Source organism: Vulpes lagopus, chromosome 7 (assembly GCF_018345385.1).
Source record: "Vulpes lagopus strain Blue_001 chromosome 7, ASM1834538v1, whole genome shotgun sequence".
Taxonomy (NCBI): Eukaryota; Metazoa; Chordata; class Mammalia; order Carnivora; family Canidae; genus Vulpes; species Vulpes lagopus.
The window spans coordinates 53,968,437-53,984,352 of record NC_054830.1 but is presented as its reverse complement, the minus strand read 5'-3'; the positions used below and the strand labels follow the sequence as shown (position 1 = coordinate 53,984,352).

The following is a 15,916-nucleotide window of genomic DNA, read 5'->3' as shown; positions in this document are numbered from 1 at the left end:
AGAGAGAGAGAGAGAGAGAGAGAGGCAGAGACATAGGCAGAGGGAGAAGCAGGCTCCATGCACCGGGAGCCTGACGTGGGATTCGATCCCGGGTCTCCAGGATCGCGCCCTGGGCCAAAGGCAGGTGCCAAACCGCTGCGCCACCCAGGGATCCCCCTAGTCAGTTTCTATAACTGACCCTTAGGCCATTTGCTTTTTCTCTTCCTGCACTTTAAATTCCCACTCTTGCATTTTAAATTCACCAGTAAAAATGAACCCATGAAACCCTAGGCCCCACCCTCAACTCTGATAAAAGCAGAACCCTAGGCCTGCTCACTCCCTCTCTGACCTTCTCTCCCACTTTCCCCCCAACTTCACTGTGTGGCACATTATAATTTCAGGTTCCCTAAGTAATAAGCTTTTTAAAAAATTTTTCCAGTTTCCTGATGGTTACTGATGCAGGAGATCTTGCAAACATATAAGAAACATAAGGGCTGGTCCAGCCACAACCGTGGTTATTGATAAGGTGCACTGAGCACCAAACAGCCCTACTATCTTCCTAATGCCCAATTTTGAGGAACTATGTGCTTTTTCTGCCCTCTCTGGCTGATAAGAGGAAAAAGTCTTTCTACTTACATCACACTAACAAGTGATTTCGACAAGTACAATTCTGGGCCTGTATCAGATCCTGAAAGTTATATGTGAAATTATCTAATGCATGTGACTTTTCTTTGGTTCTTCCTGGTGAATGAAAAGGTTTTTATTTTTATTTTTTAAAGATTTTATTTATTTATTCATAGAGACACACACAGAGAGAGAGAGAGGCAGAGATACAGGCAGAGGGAGAAGCAGGCTCCACACAGAGAGCCTGACGTGGAACTCGATCCAGGGTCTCCAGGATCACGCCCTGGGCTGCAGGTGGCGCTAAACCGCTGCACCACCGGGGCTGCCCAAGGCTTTTATTTTTATATAAGGGCTCCTTTCTAGTAGTTTGGGCTACTAAAATGTTATTATCTTAATAACATTTATGGGTTACCAAAATGTTAATATTTATAGTCATAGAAATTACTGAGAACAAAAACAATGCAAGCAGAACAATATTCTGCTAAGAAGCATGACTGATAAGCTGCACCAGCCTGCATCACAAAATAAGAAAACAGACAGAAAACACTGCATGTGTGGGTAGCTGGTGCCAATCACTGTGATTCTGAGTCACGGCTTCCATCTTACTTTCACTTGCTCTCACAGAAACTGCCTGCCATGTTATGAGCTGCCCTAAGCAGGGGCCTACATGGCCAGGAATTGAGGGAGGACTCTGGCAGACAGGCAGTGAGGAACTGAAGCCCTCAGGCCAACCACTCACAAGCAACCGAATTTTGCCCCAAACTACCTGAGTGATTTTGGAGGTCTGTCAAGCCTTGAGATGATCACAACCCTGGCTGACACCTCAATCACAGCCTCATGAGACTGAGCCATGGGACCCAGGTAAGCTGTGTCCAGACCCCTGACCAACAGAAGCTGTGAGATAATAAATGTTTGTTTCAAGCTGCTAAGTTGTAAAGTAATTTTTTACATGGCAATAGGTAACTAATACACCAGGGACAAATGAGGTATTGCTACATCCTGGCCTAAATTTGTCCTGCAGTTGCCTTGGGCTAGTTATCTAACCTCCAAGGGCTGCAGGTCCTTATCTTCAAGATGGGAAGAGCCTTCCCCACCTCACAAATTAACAGCAGTATCTGTATGAAGGATCTGCTCATTGACAAAACCAGCTGGCTTGCTAGGAATTCAACACAGAAAATTTTAACAGACTCAAACCAGCTTACCAGTATCTTCAAGGAATAATTTCAGGGAGATTTCCATATTTCTATTTCCTTATCAAAAACATTTTTAATTAGTAAAAACAAAGGACACATTCAACATCAGGTAAAAATCATGTTTTCCTTTAATTGACTCTTTAATTCACACCGCTTCTCTTAGCTGCTACTTTGGTAACAGTTAGGTCCCCACCTCTCAAGAACATTGCATCTGAACAGGCTGACACAGAACCAGTGTGAGCACAGGCCCTAAACCAGGGCTTTTGGAATAACACAAACAGCAAAACCAGCCTTTCTCTTCACTCAGAAAGGGATTATGAGTCAGAGGGTCTAAAGCTCCAATTTCCAAACACAGAAAACATGGGAGCTCAACGTAAAAATTAAAACCAAAATGTATCAGAAATGAAATATAGTACCTCCTCATATACTCAAGGTCAAGATGGTTCTTGAGAAATAAGTATCTGAGCATCTGGCCTCTTGTATTAGGAATGGCCCCAGTCCAGCATTTTTAAAGGAAGATGGTTTTGTTTCTATTTCATTTCCCAAAGGGGTATAAAAATCTACTAAAAGGGATATAATCAATCAGAATAAATCAGCTCACTCACAAGACAGTCTCAGATAATGATTTTTGGTTGCTGAGTATAGTCAGCACATTATTTTCAAAGTGGCAAAATTCAGGGTAATCTGAGAATTCAAAAGTGACAGCTACATTTGCTGATAGGTTTATGTGAGACACACATACATTTTTTCCAGTGTATATGTCAAAGGACCAAGATCCCTGATCATCAAAATAAGTTATTTTGTACATTATATAGTGCACAGAACAACAGAGGGAAAGACACTTTCTCGGAGAATGACCAAAAGGCATTTTGCAAAAGGTTCTTATCACTCTGAAGCAGTAGGACTGGAGCCCAGTGCCTTGTGGCCTTTATTAGCTTGACCCCTCCTCTTCTTTGGTTGTAGTGGCCTCAGTGGCAGCTGTCTCTTCTAAACGTTCTGCTGGCTTCTTCTCCTCTTCCTCCTCTTCGTCCTCCTGGGGATAGAGGTCGGGATATTTCTGCATGCATTCCTGCATGGCCCGGAACTGGTCTACACAGTCTGACCCCTTGACATCCTCTGTGCTATAGTGGAAGCAGGAAAAGGCTGACTTGAACTGTTCCCCACAGGGGCCACTGGCCATTCCCCCAAGGCACGGGCAGTTCCAGTTAATGTCTCCATTTGGCAGGATCAATCCTAGAACAGGAAGATGGGCAAGGAAAATGTGAGACAGGCTCTTAGAGGTTTCTGAAAAAGCAAAACCAAGTTCAGTACTCAAAAGCTACTCGGGAGGTACAGAACAGTAGGAACTGCTGCCTGGTACACCCTTCCCTGTGAATCTACAATTCGATTTGGATTGGGTTCAAATGCTTGGTGCAAATGCAGCATCCTTTGGCTTGGCTGGAGAGAAGCCATCATTGGCAACTTTCTCCATGCACTATATATTCTCAGTAGCCTCCCAGTTCAATGGCTGTGGCTGTGCTCCAGAGCTAAACACTGGAAACCATTTAATCCAAAGAAGAAGCCATCATTGGGTTGGTTAACAAGAAGCCTTTTCAAAGCCCCAACACTTTGAGCTAGGTATTGTTCTTCTTTTGTTCTCTGCTCTGCTCCCGTTCAAATGATCAGGACCAGACCACCCCGTCAAGCCCCTCTGGCTCTACAACCATCCTCAGAAGCTCAGCTCAGTGTGAGGACTGGCAAAGAGGAGTCTAAGCCTTCTGCACCAACAGGAAGATGTCCAAGACATGTTGTGTAAGGACAAGGCTAGTGGCATACCAGATGATGTGATTCTAGTCTCAGAACAGTGAAAATCTAGAGGGATGTTAACCATATGAACCAAACTGCTAAACAGCACATGTGTATCAGGGTGGGGTGCACCTACAGACTGACTATCAGTTGCAATATTCTATAGGCCCCCCTACATTTGAATTCTACCCTTTCTTGTCTTTGAACCCTATTCATATCTAAATAGTATTTCCTGGGGGCACCCCAGGTGGCTCAGCGGTTTAGCGCCTCCCTTCAGCCCAGGGCGTAATCCTGGAGACCTGGCATGGAGTCCCACGTTGGGCTCCCTGCATGGAGCCTGCTCTCCCCCTGCCTATGTCTCTCTCTCTCTGTGTGTGTGTGTCTCTCATGCATAAATAACTAAAATCTTAAAAAAAAAAAAAAAAAAAAAAAAGTATTTCCTGGTTTTCCAATATGCTTTCAAGATGATGGCTTCATTTCCTTTTGTAATAGACAGGGAAATAGGATTCATATAGAAGTTTCTTACCTGCTTTTACAGGACCGAGGGCACTCTGTTAAGACTCTAAAATGCCCAGTGAAATTACACAGTTTTTCACTTCAACCAAGTACTAAGGCATGGCACTCTGAGTTAGTGTCCAAAGTCCTTGGCCTAAGCTGAACCCTGCCTCTTCATTCTAGCTCAGAAAACTTCAATGATCAACAGATCTGCGGCTGCAGTTCCTTACTTATAAAATGGGCTAACAGTGGGCATCTCAGTGGGTAGCACATCCCTAGCAGGCAATTCACCACTAGACATCAGCAGCTGCAGGGCATGTACTCAAGTACCAAACTATCTGTGGTAAAACACATAGTCTTTTTGACAACCTTCTTCAATATGTACTACAAATCACAGTTTGCACATGAAATTTTTGTCGTGCAATGGAGTCTAGTCAGGACTACAGCCAGGGCCCAAAGGATTCCCAGAGCCCAAGCTATCTCCCCCACATCTTACCACCTCTCCCTACGCAGGCCAGCATGGTACAGGTACATCTGTACACCTCAGAGATATTATGGGTTAGGTCACAGACACCACAATAAAGCCAGTATCACATAAAGCATATCAAATTACTTTCTTGGTTTCCTGGTGCATAGGAAAGCTATGTTTGTACCACAGTGTAGTGTATTCAGTGCATAATAGCATTGCGTCTAAAAAACACTGTACATACATTAAATGAAAATACTTTATTGCTAAAGAATGCTAACCATAATCTGAGCTTTCAATGAATTGTAAATTTTTGCTCATGGAAAGTCTTGCCTGGATGTTGATGGCTGCTGATTGATCAGGGTGGTAGTTGCGGCAATTTCTTAAAATAAGACGACAATGAAATTTGCTGCATCGACGAACTCTTCCTTTCATGTAGCATGTGATGCTGTTTGATAGCATTTTACCCCCCAGCAGAACTTCTTTCAAACTGAAATCAATCTGCTTTATCAACTATTCTAAGTCTTTAGTTGTCATTTCAACCATCTACATAGCATCTCCACCAGATGTGGACACCTAAAGATACCACTTTCTTTGTTAATCAGAAGCAACTTTTCACCTGATAAAGTTTCTTTTTTTTAAATTGAAATATAATGAACATACAGTGCTATATTTCTTTTCAGGTGTACAATATATATAATTCTATACCCTTCTCAATGTCATTAGGGTAAGTATACTCTTAATCCCTTTCACCTGTTTCACTCCATCCCCAGAAATCATCGGTTAAAGCATGATCATGAGATCGAAGCAGTTCAGTCATGTCTTCAGGCTCTACTTTTTTTTTTTTTTAAGATTTTATTTATTTGAGAGAGAGAGTGTGGGGGAGGGGGGAGGGGTAGAGGGAGAAGCAGATTCCCTGCTGAGCAGGGAGCCTAATGTGGGACTCGATCCTGGGACTCTAGGACCATGACCTGAGCTGAAGGCATGGACTGAGCTCCCAGACTCCACTTCTAATCTCCAGTTCTCTTGCTATTTCCTCCACATCTGCAGTTACTTCTTCCCCTGAAGTGCTGAACCTCTTAAAGTCCTCCATGAGGCTTGGAATCTGCTTCTTCCAAGTTCCTGTTCATGTTGATATTTTGACCTCTTCCCATGCATGAATCACCAATGTTCTTAATGGCATCTAGGATAGTGAATCCTTTCCAAAAAGATTGACTTCGATTGATTTCACCCAGATCCATCAGAGGAATCACTATCTATGGCCCCTATAACCTTATGAAATGTATTTCTTAAAAAAGTAAGTAAGACTTGAAATCATGACTCTTTGACCCCTGGGCTGCAGAATGGATGTTGTGGTAGCAGGCATGAAAACAACATTCATCTTGTACATCTCCACCAATGTTCTTAGGTGACCAGGTGCATTGTCAGTGAGAAGTAATATTTTAAAAGGAATCTTTTTTTCCTTTTTTTTCTGAGCAGTAAGTCTTAATACTGGGCTTAAAATATTCAGCAAGCCACGTTGTAATAGAAGTCCTGTCATCCAGGGTTTGTTGTTCTATTTATAGAGCACAGGCAGAGGATTTTTAGCATAATTCTTAAGGGCCCTGGGATTTTTGGAATAGTGAGCACTGGCTTCAACTTCAAGTCTGCATTAGTCCCTAATAAGAGTGCCCATCGAATGTGAACTGGTGCAGCCACTCTGGAAAACTGTGTGGAGGTTCCTCAAAGAGTTAAAAATAGACCTGCCCTACGACCCAGCAATTGCACTGTTGGGGATTTACCCCAAAGATTCAGATGCAATGAAACGTCGGGACACCTGCACCCCGATGTTTCTATCAGCAATGGCCACAATAGCCAAACTGTGGAAGGAGCCTCGGTGTCCATCGAAAGATGAATGGATAAAGAAGATGTGGTTTATGTATACAATGGAATATTACTCAGCCATTAGAAACGACAAATACCCACCATTTGCTTCAACGTGGATGGAACTGGAGGGTATTATGCTGAGTGAAATAAGTCAATCGGAGAAGGACAAACAGTGTATGTTCTCATTCATTTGGGGAATATGAATAATAGTGAAAGGGAATATAAAGGAAGGGAAAAGAAATGTTGGGAAATATCAGGAAGGGAGACAGAACATAAAGACTCCTAACTCGGGGAAACGAACTAGGGGTGGTGGAAGGGGAGGAGGGCGGGTGTTGGAGGGGAATGGGTGACGGGCACTGAGGTGGACACTTGACGGGATGAGCACTGGGTGTTTTTCTGTATGTTGGTAAATTGAACACCAATAAAAGTTAATTAAAAAAAAAAAAAAAAAAAAAAAAGAGTGCCCATCCTTTGAAGCTTTGTTTTTTTTTTTTTTCCTTTGAAGCTTTGAAGCCAGGCACTGACTTCTCTTCTGTAGCTATGAAAGCCCCAGATGGCATCTTCTTCCAACAGAAGGCTGTTTCATCTACGTTGAAAATCTGTTTAGTGAAGCCACCTTCATTAATGATCTCAGCTAGATCTTCTGGATGACTTGCTGCAGCTTCTGTATCAGCACCTGCTGCTTTACTTTGCACTTACATGTTACAGAGACGGTTTCTTCCTTAACCCTCAGCAACCACCTCTGCTAGCTTCACATTTCTCTTCTGCAGCTTGCTCACCTGTCTCAGTCTTCATGGAATTAAAGAGTTAGGGCCTTGCCTCCATTAGGCTCTGGCTTAACAGAATGCTGTGGCTGGTGTGATCCTCCCTCCAGACCACTAAAACCTTCTTCCTATCAGCAATGAGGCTGTTTCACTTTCTTATCATGTGTTCACTGGAGTAGCACTTTTAATTTCTTTCACAAACTTTTCCTTTGCATTCAAGACTTGACTAACTGGTATAAGAGGCCGAACTTTCGGTCTATCCTGACTCCTGACATGCCTTCCTCACTAAGCTCAATCACTTCTAACTTTTGATATGATGTGGCAAGCTGCACAACCTCACCTCTCAAACACTTAGAGGCCACTATCGGTTATTAAGTGGCCTAATAATACTGCCATGTCAGGGAATGGGGAGACCCGAGGAGAGGGAGAGACAAGGAAGAGCCAGTTGGTAGAAAAGTCAGAACATATATTGATTAAATCATAACATTAATTGATTAAATTCCCCATCTTACACGGTTTGTGGCACCCAGAACTGCAATAGATCATCAATCACAGTTAGTCCATGGCTGGGAAGGACACCTGAGAGCCCAACATTGGCCAGGACAAAATGGGAAAGGAATTTTGGGCATTCTCCCCAGGAAGGGTCTGTGGGTCCCCAGGAGGCCTGTGTCACTTACCATGCTCTTCATACGGATCGTTGGGATCATCAGCCACCAGCTCTGCATTGCTCGGAGTTTCATGGTCCTCTTTGGTCACAAATATGATTCGATCCTTCCCTAGTATTTGGAGAATAGAGAAAGAAACATCTCACTCAAGAGCAGCCAAGCTGCCCCAAACCCAAAAAAAAAAAAAAGCCACACAAACCAAGTTTTAAGACTGTCCTATGCGAAACCCCAAAGCGAGGGGACCATCAAACTGCCCTCCCTGAGCTGCATCACTGAGTCTGTATGATGGTCTAGCAACCACTTCTACTCCGTGCCTGCAACCAAAACAGTAAATCCACCAGGTCATGGTGAGGAAGAAGATGCCATATGCACCCTCCAGGGAGGAGATGAAATGCCTGATCTAATGAAACGCAGCTGCTTCTAGTCCACAGATTTGATTACTCTGGTGCAACAACTTTTTCCCTCTTCCCATCAAGAAAGGGGCAGTCCCATCTCAGAATGCCCATGGCATTCCAACTGTCCCCATTATGTCCCATCAACCCATGAAGGCCGCATCAACCTATCGTGTCTCCTATCCTCCCCAGGCCCAGCAGGGAGCTGCAAGCTTGCCAGCCTTCAGACAACTCTAATGGAATGAAGATGACTTGTGAGGGCCTTCGGAGTACCTGCCACTGGGCACCCCACCCCGCTCCACTAGGGCTCGAATGAATGTGGGTGGGGAAAGGGTGGAAGGTTTGGGAAAAATGCATGCAGGGAAAGACTTGTCTCTAGCCCCCCATGGGCTTACCCACACCATTCAGAATGCACACAAAGTCTGAAGAGAGAGAGCTTTGACAAGAGGAGACGGCAGTGATGTGGGTGCCCGGCCAGCATCCCCTCGCAGCCCACTTGGCTGATGTAGTCACTGAAGTGTGTCCAAGAAGGTGCCGGGTGGGAGATTATAACCGGTCTCTGAAAGGCCCAGGACACAGGTAGCCCCACAATTAAGCACCCACAAGACTCCCTCTGGCCTCTTGGCCCCTAATCATGGCCAAAAAGAAGGGGTCACTATGGTGGAGAATGCTGTGGCCATTCCCCACGGCCCATGAGGCCTGGGGCTGTTTCCCAACTCGTGGAATGACTGGGGGAGGAGAGATCATTTCATGAAGTGCTGATGTTAGCAACTTCTATGACAATCTGCAGTCTGTTATTTTTTAGAACAATCACCAAACCTAAACATAACAGGCTGAGCGGCAGGGTCAGCAGGAGGCCCTGCAAGGAGTAGCATCGCGAAGCCAGTGCTTCATGTGAACCCTGTGAACCGATCAGGCCAGAGCCCCGGGCCCTATGTGCCTGGCTGCTAGGGGGTCCTGAGCCTCCTGAGTGGTGGGAGCCAACTGCATGCTGTGTGAGGAGCGTCTCCTCATGGGAGGCTGTGTGGGCACAGGAATAGGAATCAGTGTTGACTGAACTGGGATGGGTGTGATCCATGGCTTTTTATACATCAGAAAACCAGCCCGGAGTGGTTACTCAAAATCAACCAGCCGGCAATGGCAAGGCAGGCACCCTCCGGCTCTCTCCCCTGCACCTTACAGCTGTCCACATTACTTTACCTTCCTAGAGCCAGTGGCCATCAGCTAACTACACAGCAGGAATGTGATATTCCTGTTGTGGTTGGGAGCACTTTGTCTTCAGCACCCTACACACTCTGCATGTCATCAGTTTTCCCTGTAGTCCCTGGAGGGCAGACTGGGGCCAGCATGTCAGCTAGCTCCTGCTGTCCCATCACTAGCCTGAGAGGAGCCAAGAGGAGCCCCATTTTATAGGGGTGAGCCTAAGGCCCTAGGAAATAATGTGCCTGAGCTCGCACGAGTCTGGAATTTGAACCCAGCTCTGTGTGTCTCCAAAGGTCATGCTGTGGGGATCCTTTACCTAGGCCCACCATGTCCCCTACCTCAAGACACACAAGCATAAAAACAACAGGTGACACAGGGTCCTGAACATGATTCAGACACTGTCCTGAAAGCTTTGTGTGTTTAGGGCAGGAATAAATGTTTTGTACAATAAAGCCCCAAGAAGCTTAGAATCAAGAGAATGTTTGCTGAGTGAATAAATGGGAGCTTTCTTCTAGGCTACTGGGTGCTCACCTGGGGAAAGGCAAGGACAAATTCAGTGACCCTATGACTACCCATTCTCATCCAAGAGATGTGGGACAACGGGACCTCATCTGGAATGGGATGGGAGACACCTGGCATTTAAGACTTCTCCAGGTCTCATCCAAACTGGCTGTTGGACAAGGCCTTTGTCAGTGGCCCAGAGTGATAGCTACAATGGGGGCAGATGCTGGGCCTGCAGAAGCATGGCTCTCAGAGCTGCTGGCATTTTCTCTCAGTATTGCAGCTGTTTTCCCTTCACATTTAGAAAAGTTCAGTCACATGTTTGTTAAGAGAGACCAAGGAAAAAGATGTGGGTCCACTCCACCGCACTGGGCTGGAATATTTAGGGAACAGGCGTGGGGAAAGTACTGGAGCTAAAGCCAGAGCCACACTTCCAGAGACAACTGTTCAGGGGACAGAGGGAAGGCACCCTTCTATGCCTCCACAGGGTCTCCCTCACAGGGTAACAGACAGTTAAGGATGGCCAACCCTTGGCACGCTTGGCGACTGGGCCTCCAGCCCACCCGTGGTGCTGCCGTCCCATGAGCAGCTCCTGCCTGCGTGTCACATGGGAGCTCTCCCTCCATGCGCTCAGCTGCAGTCCTGTCCCTGACTGTGAACTCCTAGGATGGGTGCCTCAACTCCTCTACCCAGCCAAGGCCACACAACTGGGGAGTGCACGAGAGGAAGCAAGGGCCTGTCCACCTGCTGCTCGTGTGAGAGCACCATAGGGCCCCCGTGGGTCTTTGACTGACGTTTGGTGGCCTGTCGGCATTGTCATCACACAAGCAAAATGAGCTTCATCTGGAAATCCTTCAGATTCTAAGAGCCTCAAGAGCAAAGTACTGGGTCTTGCTGCTCCTCACCTCCTCCACCAGTCTTTTTACTTAGTGGATGTTTATTTAAACATTTTAAATAAAGTTGCAGTTTATGGATACCTTTAGTTGATTATGGTGGCTTCACCTAAGTCTTACAGGCTTCACGGACAGAAATGAAGTGTGGGGAGAATGGGCCCACTGAGCTCTGTCTGGCAGAAAAAGCAAGGATTCTGGGGATCCCTTGATAGCTCAGTGGTTTAGTGCCTGCCTTCGGCCCAGGGTGCGGTCCTGGAGTCCCAGGATCGAGTCTCACATGGGGCTCCCTGCATGGAGCCTGCTTCTCTCTCTGCCTATGTCTCTGCCTCTCTTTCTCTGTGTCTCTCATGAATAAATAAATAAAATCTTTAAAAAAAAAAAAAAAGAAAGGAAGAAAAAGTAAGGATTCTGAGCCTCACTGAGCAGCACTTTTCCTACCCTGGATGGATCTCTTGGTCTGTTCGGGCTGCTATACCAAAATACCACCACTGAGGTAGTTTATAAACAGAAAGTTATTGCTCACAGCTTTGGAGGCTGCAAGTCTAAAATCAAGGCCCCAGCCTGGTCACCTTCTGACAAGGGCCCCTTCCTGGGTCACAGCAGCTGCCTTCTTGTTGTGTCCTCACAGGGTGGAAGGGGCTAGAGGTCTCTCCAGAGCCTCTTTTATGAGGGTATTCATTCCATATATGAAAGCTCCATCCTCAGTCCCTAAGCACCTCTCAAAGGCCCCACCTACTATCACCCTTGGAGGTCTGAATTTCAATCTATGAAATTGGGGGGACACATTCATACCCTAAAACTGGGGGAAAGAAGGTCCCCCAGGTGATCTATGGTTTCTGGGCAGGGATTTATCTTTGCATCCCTAATCCTGGTATCCAGATGGTGCTGTTTGTTACATGGACAAATAATAAGGGCTAGAAACCATCTGTAGAAAGAACAGAAGCACAGCTCTGAGCCTGAGACAGAAGCCCAGTTTTGGGAGGTCTGGCTCAGTGGCATCAATACCACAGAGCTTTAGGCCTGGGGTTCAAATCTGGACGTAAGCACATAACAGGCTGTGATCTCAAGCACCTTCTTATGGCCTCAGGAAACAGGTCCCCCAGCAGCTCATCCTCTTCCTCCCATGGTCAGGGCAAGAACCACAAGACTTTGCTTAAACAAAAGAGGTGAAGTGAGTTTCTGTCCTCACCTGAAATTCCACTCAAAAGACAGTAATTTTTTAAATGGCATTAAATGACAAGGATAGAATGGCCACAAAAAGAGATAATCACAGACTAGAAAGGTCAGTAAAGTTTGAGAAGTGGGCAAGCTGAGTACAGAGTGCTCTCTGATCTAACAAAGCTGAGCCCAAAGTCACATGGAGGGGAAGTCAGCTAGAAGAAAATCCATTGTCACCCCTGGACCCTGGTAAGGGTCAGGAATCAGGGGCCGAAGTGCCCAATCTGAAAGCAGGACTTAAGGGTAAGGCTGAAAATAAGAAGACTGATTGAACAGCTAGATACCAAGACACCTCCAATTCAGTAGTTTTTTCCATCCTTGACTCCTTTCTCTCAACCTCCATCTTCCAATCTGGTTGGCACTCTACTTTCAAATACAGGCAGAAAAATCTGCATCCCTCACCTCTAAGAGGCCATCTCCCACCAATTACTCTCTCCATCCCCATGCCCGCTTGCTTTTACTAGACACATAGGTGCACACCCACCTCTAGGCCTGGGCCTAGGCTGTCCTCACTTCTGGAAGCACTCTCCAGATATCTTCACAACCACTCTCTCCCTGCCTTCATACCTCCTGCTCACATGCCGCCTTCTCTGACTGCTCTCCATCTCCCTTGGCCTGGTTTTTTCCTCCAGTGCTTTTCCTCACCTGATGTTTTACCATGTATTTGCTTACCCCTGTCACCCCTATGGAAGTGTCAGCTCTTCCTGGGCATGGATTTGTCTATTCCATTCACTGAAGTATCCCCAGAGCTTAGAACAGTGCCCAGAACATGGTGGGTAATCAAAATGTGTCGAACAAATAAATGTAGAACGGAGAAACCAAACTGAAGACCTCAGCAAAGAACAGGAAGACAGAATCATTACTACCATTCAGTAGATTACAGCAAAACAACCTTGGATGGATGGTCTCATTGCTCCCAGAAAGGGGAATGGAATACACGGAATCTTTATATGTCAAAATCTTCAACAGATCCAACCCGGAAAGAGTGCCCATCTCTTCCCCAATGCTAAGAAGGAGATCATGTCATCTGTGCTCACCAGCACCTGCTCAGAGGCTGGCACACCACCGGGGCTCAATAAATGTTTGCTGAGGAACTGGAGAAAGCAGACAGCAACAGAAAAGAGGAAACAAAAAGAAGGACTGGTGTAGCACTGATACAGAAAAGTGTGGGTGGTCTCAGGCCAGGGAGAAAGGCTGAGTCCACACTATGGAACACCTTGGATGCCAAAACTTTTGACCCGAAAGCTGGAGGGTGGGGGGGACCCTTGAACACAGGCAAGTGACTGATTCAGAACTCAGAATGAAGAGCCAGCTGTGGGAAGAGCTGAAGGACAGAGGTATCAGGCAAAGTACAACCAAGATGCAAGTGTGGCTCAGCAATGATGGGGTAGTTAGAAAGCAGGCTGGAGAGGCACCTGGGTGGTTCAGGCGGTTAAGCTTCTGCCTTTGCTCAGGTCATGATCCCGGGGTCCTGGGATGGAGCCCATGCATTGGGCTTCCTGCTTAGTGGGGAATCTGCCCCTCCCTCTCCATCTGCCGCTCCCTCTCCATCTGCCGTTCCCCCTGCTTGTGCTCTCTCCCCCTCTCAAATAAATAAATAAAATCTTAAAAGAAATCAATCAACCAACCAGTCAGGCTGGAGCCATATAAGGTAGGGGCTTTCAATTCTCATCCCCAAATTAGAGACAGATCTTTGACCCAGAAAAAGATAAAGATCCATGTTTTGGTGGCAGATGGAAACTACCTTTCCTTCCCCAAAAAACCTGACTCCTAGATATCCTTACAGGCAAGGAGAGATCTTATTCATCTGCATAGCCACATTATATCTAAAAAGCTCAAAATTATTTGCTAAATGAAGTAAATCAGAAACCCAGAGGAAAAAAAGAAAAGAAAAAAGAAAAAAAAAAAAGAAACCCAGAGAAAGAAAATTAAAAAAAAAAAAAAGAGGTCTACTAACAAAGTGGTGAGGGCAGAGAACTTTTGTTCATGGCACCACTATTTATCACTAAAAATAGTACTCAGGAGAGACATCAGTGAGTATTAGAAAATCATAGTATTATGGCTTTATGACCCCAGAAAGGAGTGGGTCCAAAAGCAGAATGAGGTACTGGGGAAAAAGCTTGACATTTTAGACTGAGCTGTTCTAACAGGATGTATGAAAGACCTTGGGTAGGTCATCTCCTCTGGTCTTCAGATCCCCGAAACAAACTAAGGGAACCAGACTGACTATTCACCAAAGAATTTCTGGGTGAGGGATCCCTGGGTGGCGCAGCGGTTTGGCGCCTGCCTTTGGCCCAGGGCGCGATCCTGGAGACCCGGGATCAAATCCCACATCGGGCTCCCGGTGCATGGAGCCTGCTTCTCCCTCTGCCTGTGTCTCTGCCTCTCTCTCTCTCTCTCTCTCTGTATGACTATCATAAATAAATAAAAATTAAAAAAAAAAAAAAAAGAATTTCTGGGTGAGTTCCAACTCTCTGGGTAGCTTTACTTTCTCATGTGTCCACCATCCCTATCAACAGGCACAGACAAGATGCCCGTGAGTGATCTAAATGAATGAAGACCAACTTCTCATCTTACAAGACTGGAAACTGGGGCCTGGTTAGATGGCAGCTCAGGGACAGAAAGCTAGTTAGTGGCGGTGTGTCGGGAGGCCCTGGGACTCCTGGGTTCTTCAGCAGAGGTAGGAACAGATGAAGGAAAGTGGAGAGAGGTGGGAGGAGATGGGCACTTTGCTGGAGAAGTGGAGGTGGTGGTGGAGGTGGAGGTGGAGGAGGTGGTGGTGGAGGTGGAGGTGGAGGAGGTAGTGGAGGTGGAGGAGGTGGTGATGGAAGTGGAGGTGGTGGAGGTGGTGGAAGTGGAGGTGGAGGTGGTGGAGGAGGTGGAGGAGGAGGTGATGGAAGTGAAGGTGGTGGAGGTGGAGGTGGTGGAGGTGGAGGTGGTGGAGGTGGTGGAGGTGGAGGTGGTGGAGGTGGAGGTGGAGGTGGTGGAGGTGGTGGAGGTGGAGGTGGTGGAGGTGGAGGTGGTGGTGGTGCTGTTCCAGATGAGAGCTCCTGGAATCCAAGAGGCACGAGACTGGGCGGTGATCAGACTGCGGAAGCTCGAACCCCAGCTCCAGGACCGACGGGGTCCGGTGCCTCAGGCGTAGCCGGCGCCCGGTCAATGCACCCGTGGGTGGCCCTTTTAGCACTCCTGTACAGCGCGTGCGAAGGAAAACGCGCGACGTGTGGTTAAAAGCGGTAGTAAAAACAATAAATCCCCAATTACAAGCCAGAGGAAGCGGCTCAGCACTTCCCGTGTCCCCCCCCCCAGTTTACAATGCTCCCACGTGCCGATCCTACTGAGGTCCGGGTTCGAGGCTCGGAGTGACCTTGGACCAGCCTCATTCCTCCCGGTCTCCGTTCTCTCATTTGCAAGGCGGAGGTGGCGGCCCCACCGCCAGGCCCTCCCAAGGGTCCCGAAGAGGGGGCCCCGGGCCGCGCCTGGAGCCGCCCGCGCCCGCAACGGGGTCGCAGGACGCCGGGGCCTGCACGGCCGCGGGGGGGGGGGGGGGGGGCAGCCCCGCATGTCCCCTGCAGGCCCTCGTAGGCCGGTCTCCATGGCAGCCCGACCTCCCTACCTTCCTGCCGGCAGTAGGCCATGGCTGCAGCCCCGGGGCTCAGACCTGGCGGCGGTAGCGGTGGCGGCGGCACAGGCGGCAGCGGGCTCACGCGGTGACCTCTTCTTAGGCAGGGCGGGCGGCTCCGAGGCCCACGCGGACCCGCCCCCTCCAGGCCTGCCCGCCGCGCGCCTGCCTCCGCGCCCTCCCAGCCCCAGCCCGGCCCCTCTCAGCTGGGAACTACATTCCCCAGGGATCCGCGCGCGGCTCGGGGCTC

The 15,916-nt window shown here is 47.6% G+C and overlaps 1 protein-coding gene across 4 annotated transcripts; it reads right to left on the bottom strand.

The window, feature by feature from the left end:
* Nucleotides 1–1,901: 1,901 nt before the first annotated feature.
* Nucleotides 1,902–15,896, bottom strand: CHCHD4 (coiled-coil-helix-coiled-coil-helix domain containing 4). 4 transcript variants are annotated; one of them, XM_041762079.1, is made up of 3 exons: nt 15,661–15,896; nt 7,850–7,948; nt 1,902–3,029 (listed from the first exon to the last, which is right to left on the bottom strand). In XM_041762079.1, exons 1-3 carry the CDS (start codon nt 15,680–15,682, stop codon nt 2,728–2,730), a joined length of 423 nt encoding a protein of 140 aa, XP_041618013.1. In that variant the 5' UTR covers nt 15,683–15,896; the 3' UTR covers nt 1,902–2,727. The 4 variants fall into 4 exon arrangements, with proteins under 4 accessions (XP_041618013.1, XP_041618009.1, XP_041618011.1 ...); XM_041762075.1 differs by lacking the exon at nt 15,661–15,896 and adding an exon at nt 15,359–15,615; XM_041762077.1 differs by lacking the exon at nt 15,661–15,896 and adding an exon at nt 15,374–15,615.
* Nucleotides 15,897–15,916: the final 20 nt, after the last annotated feature.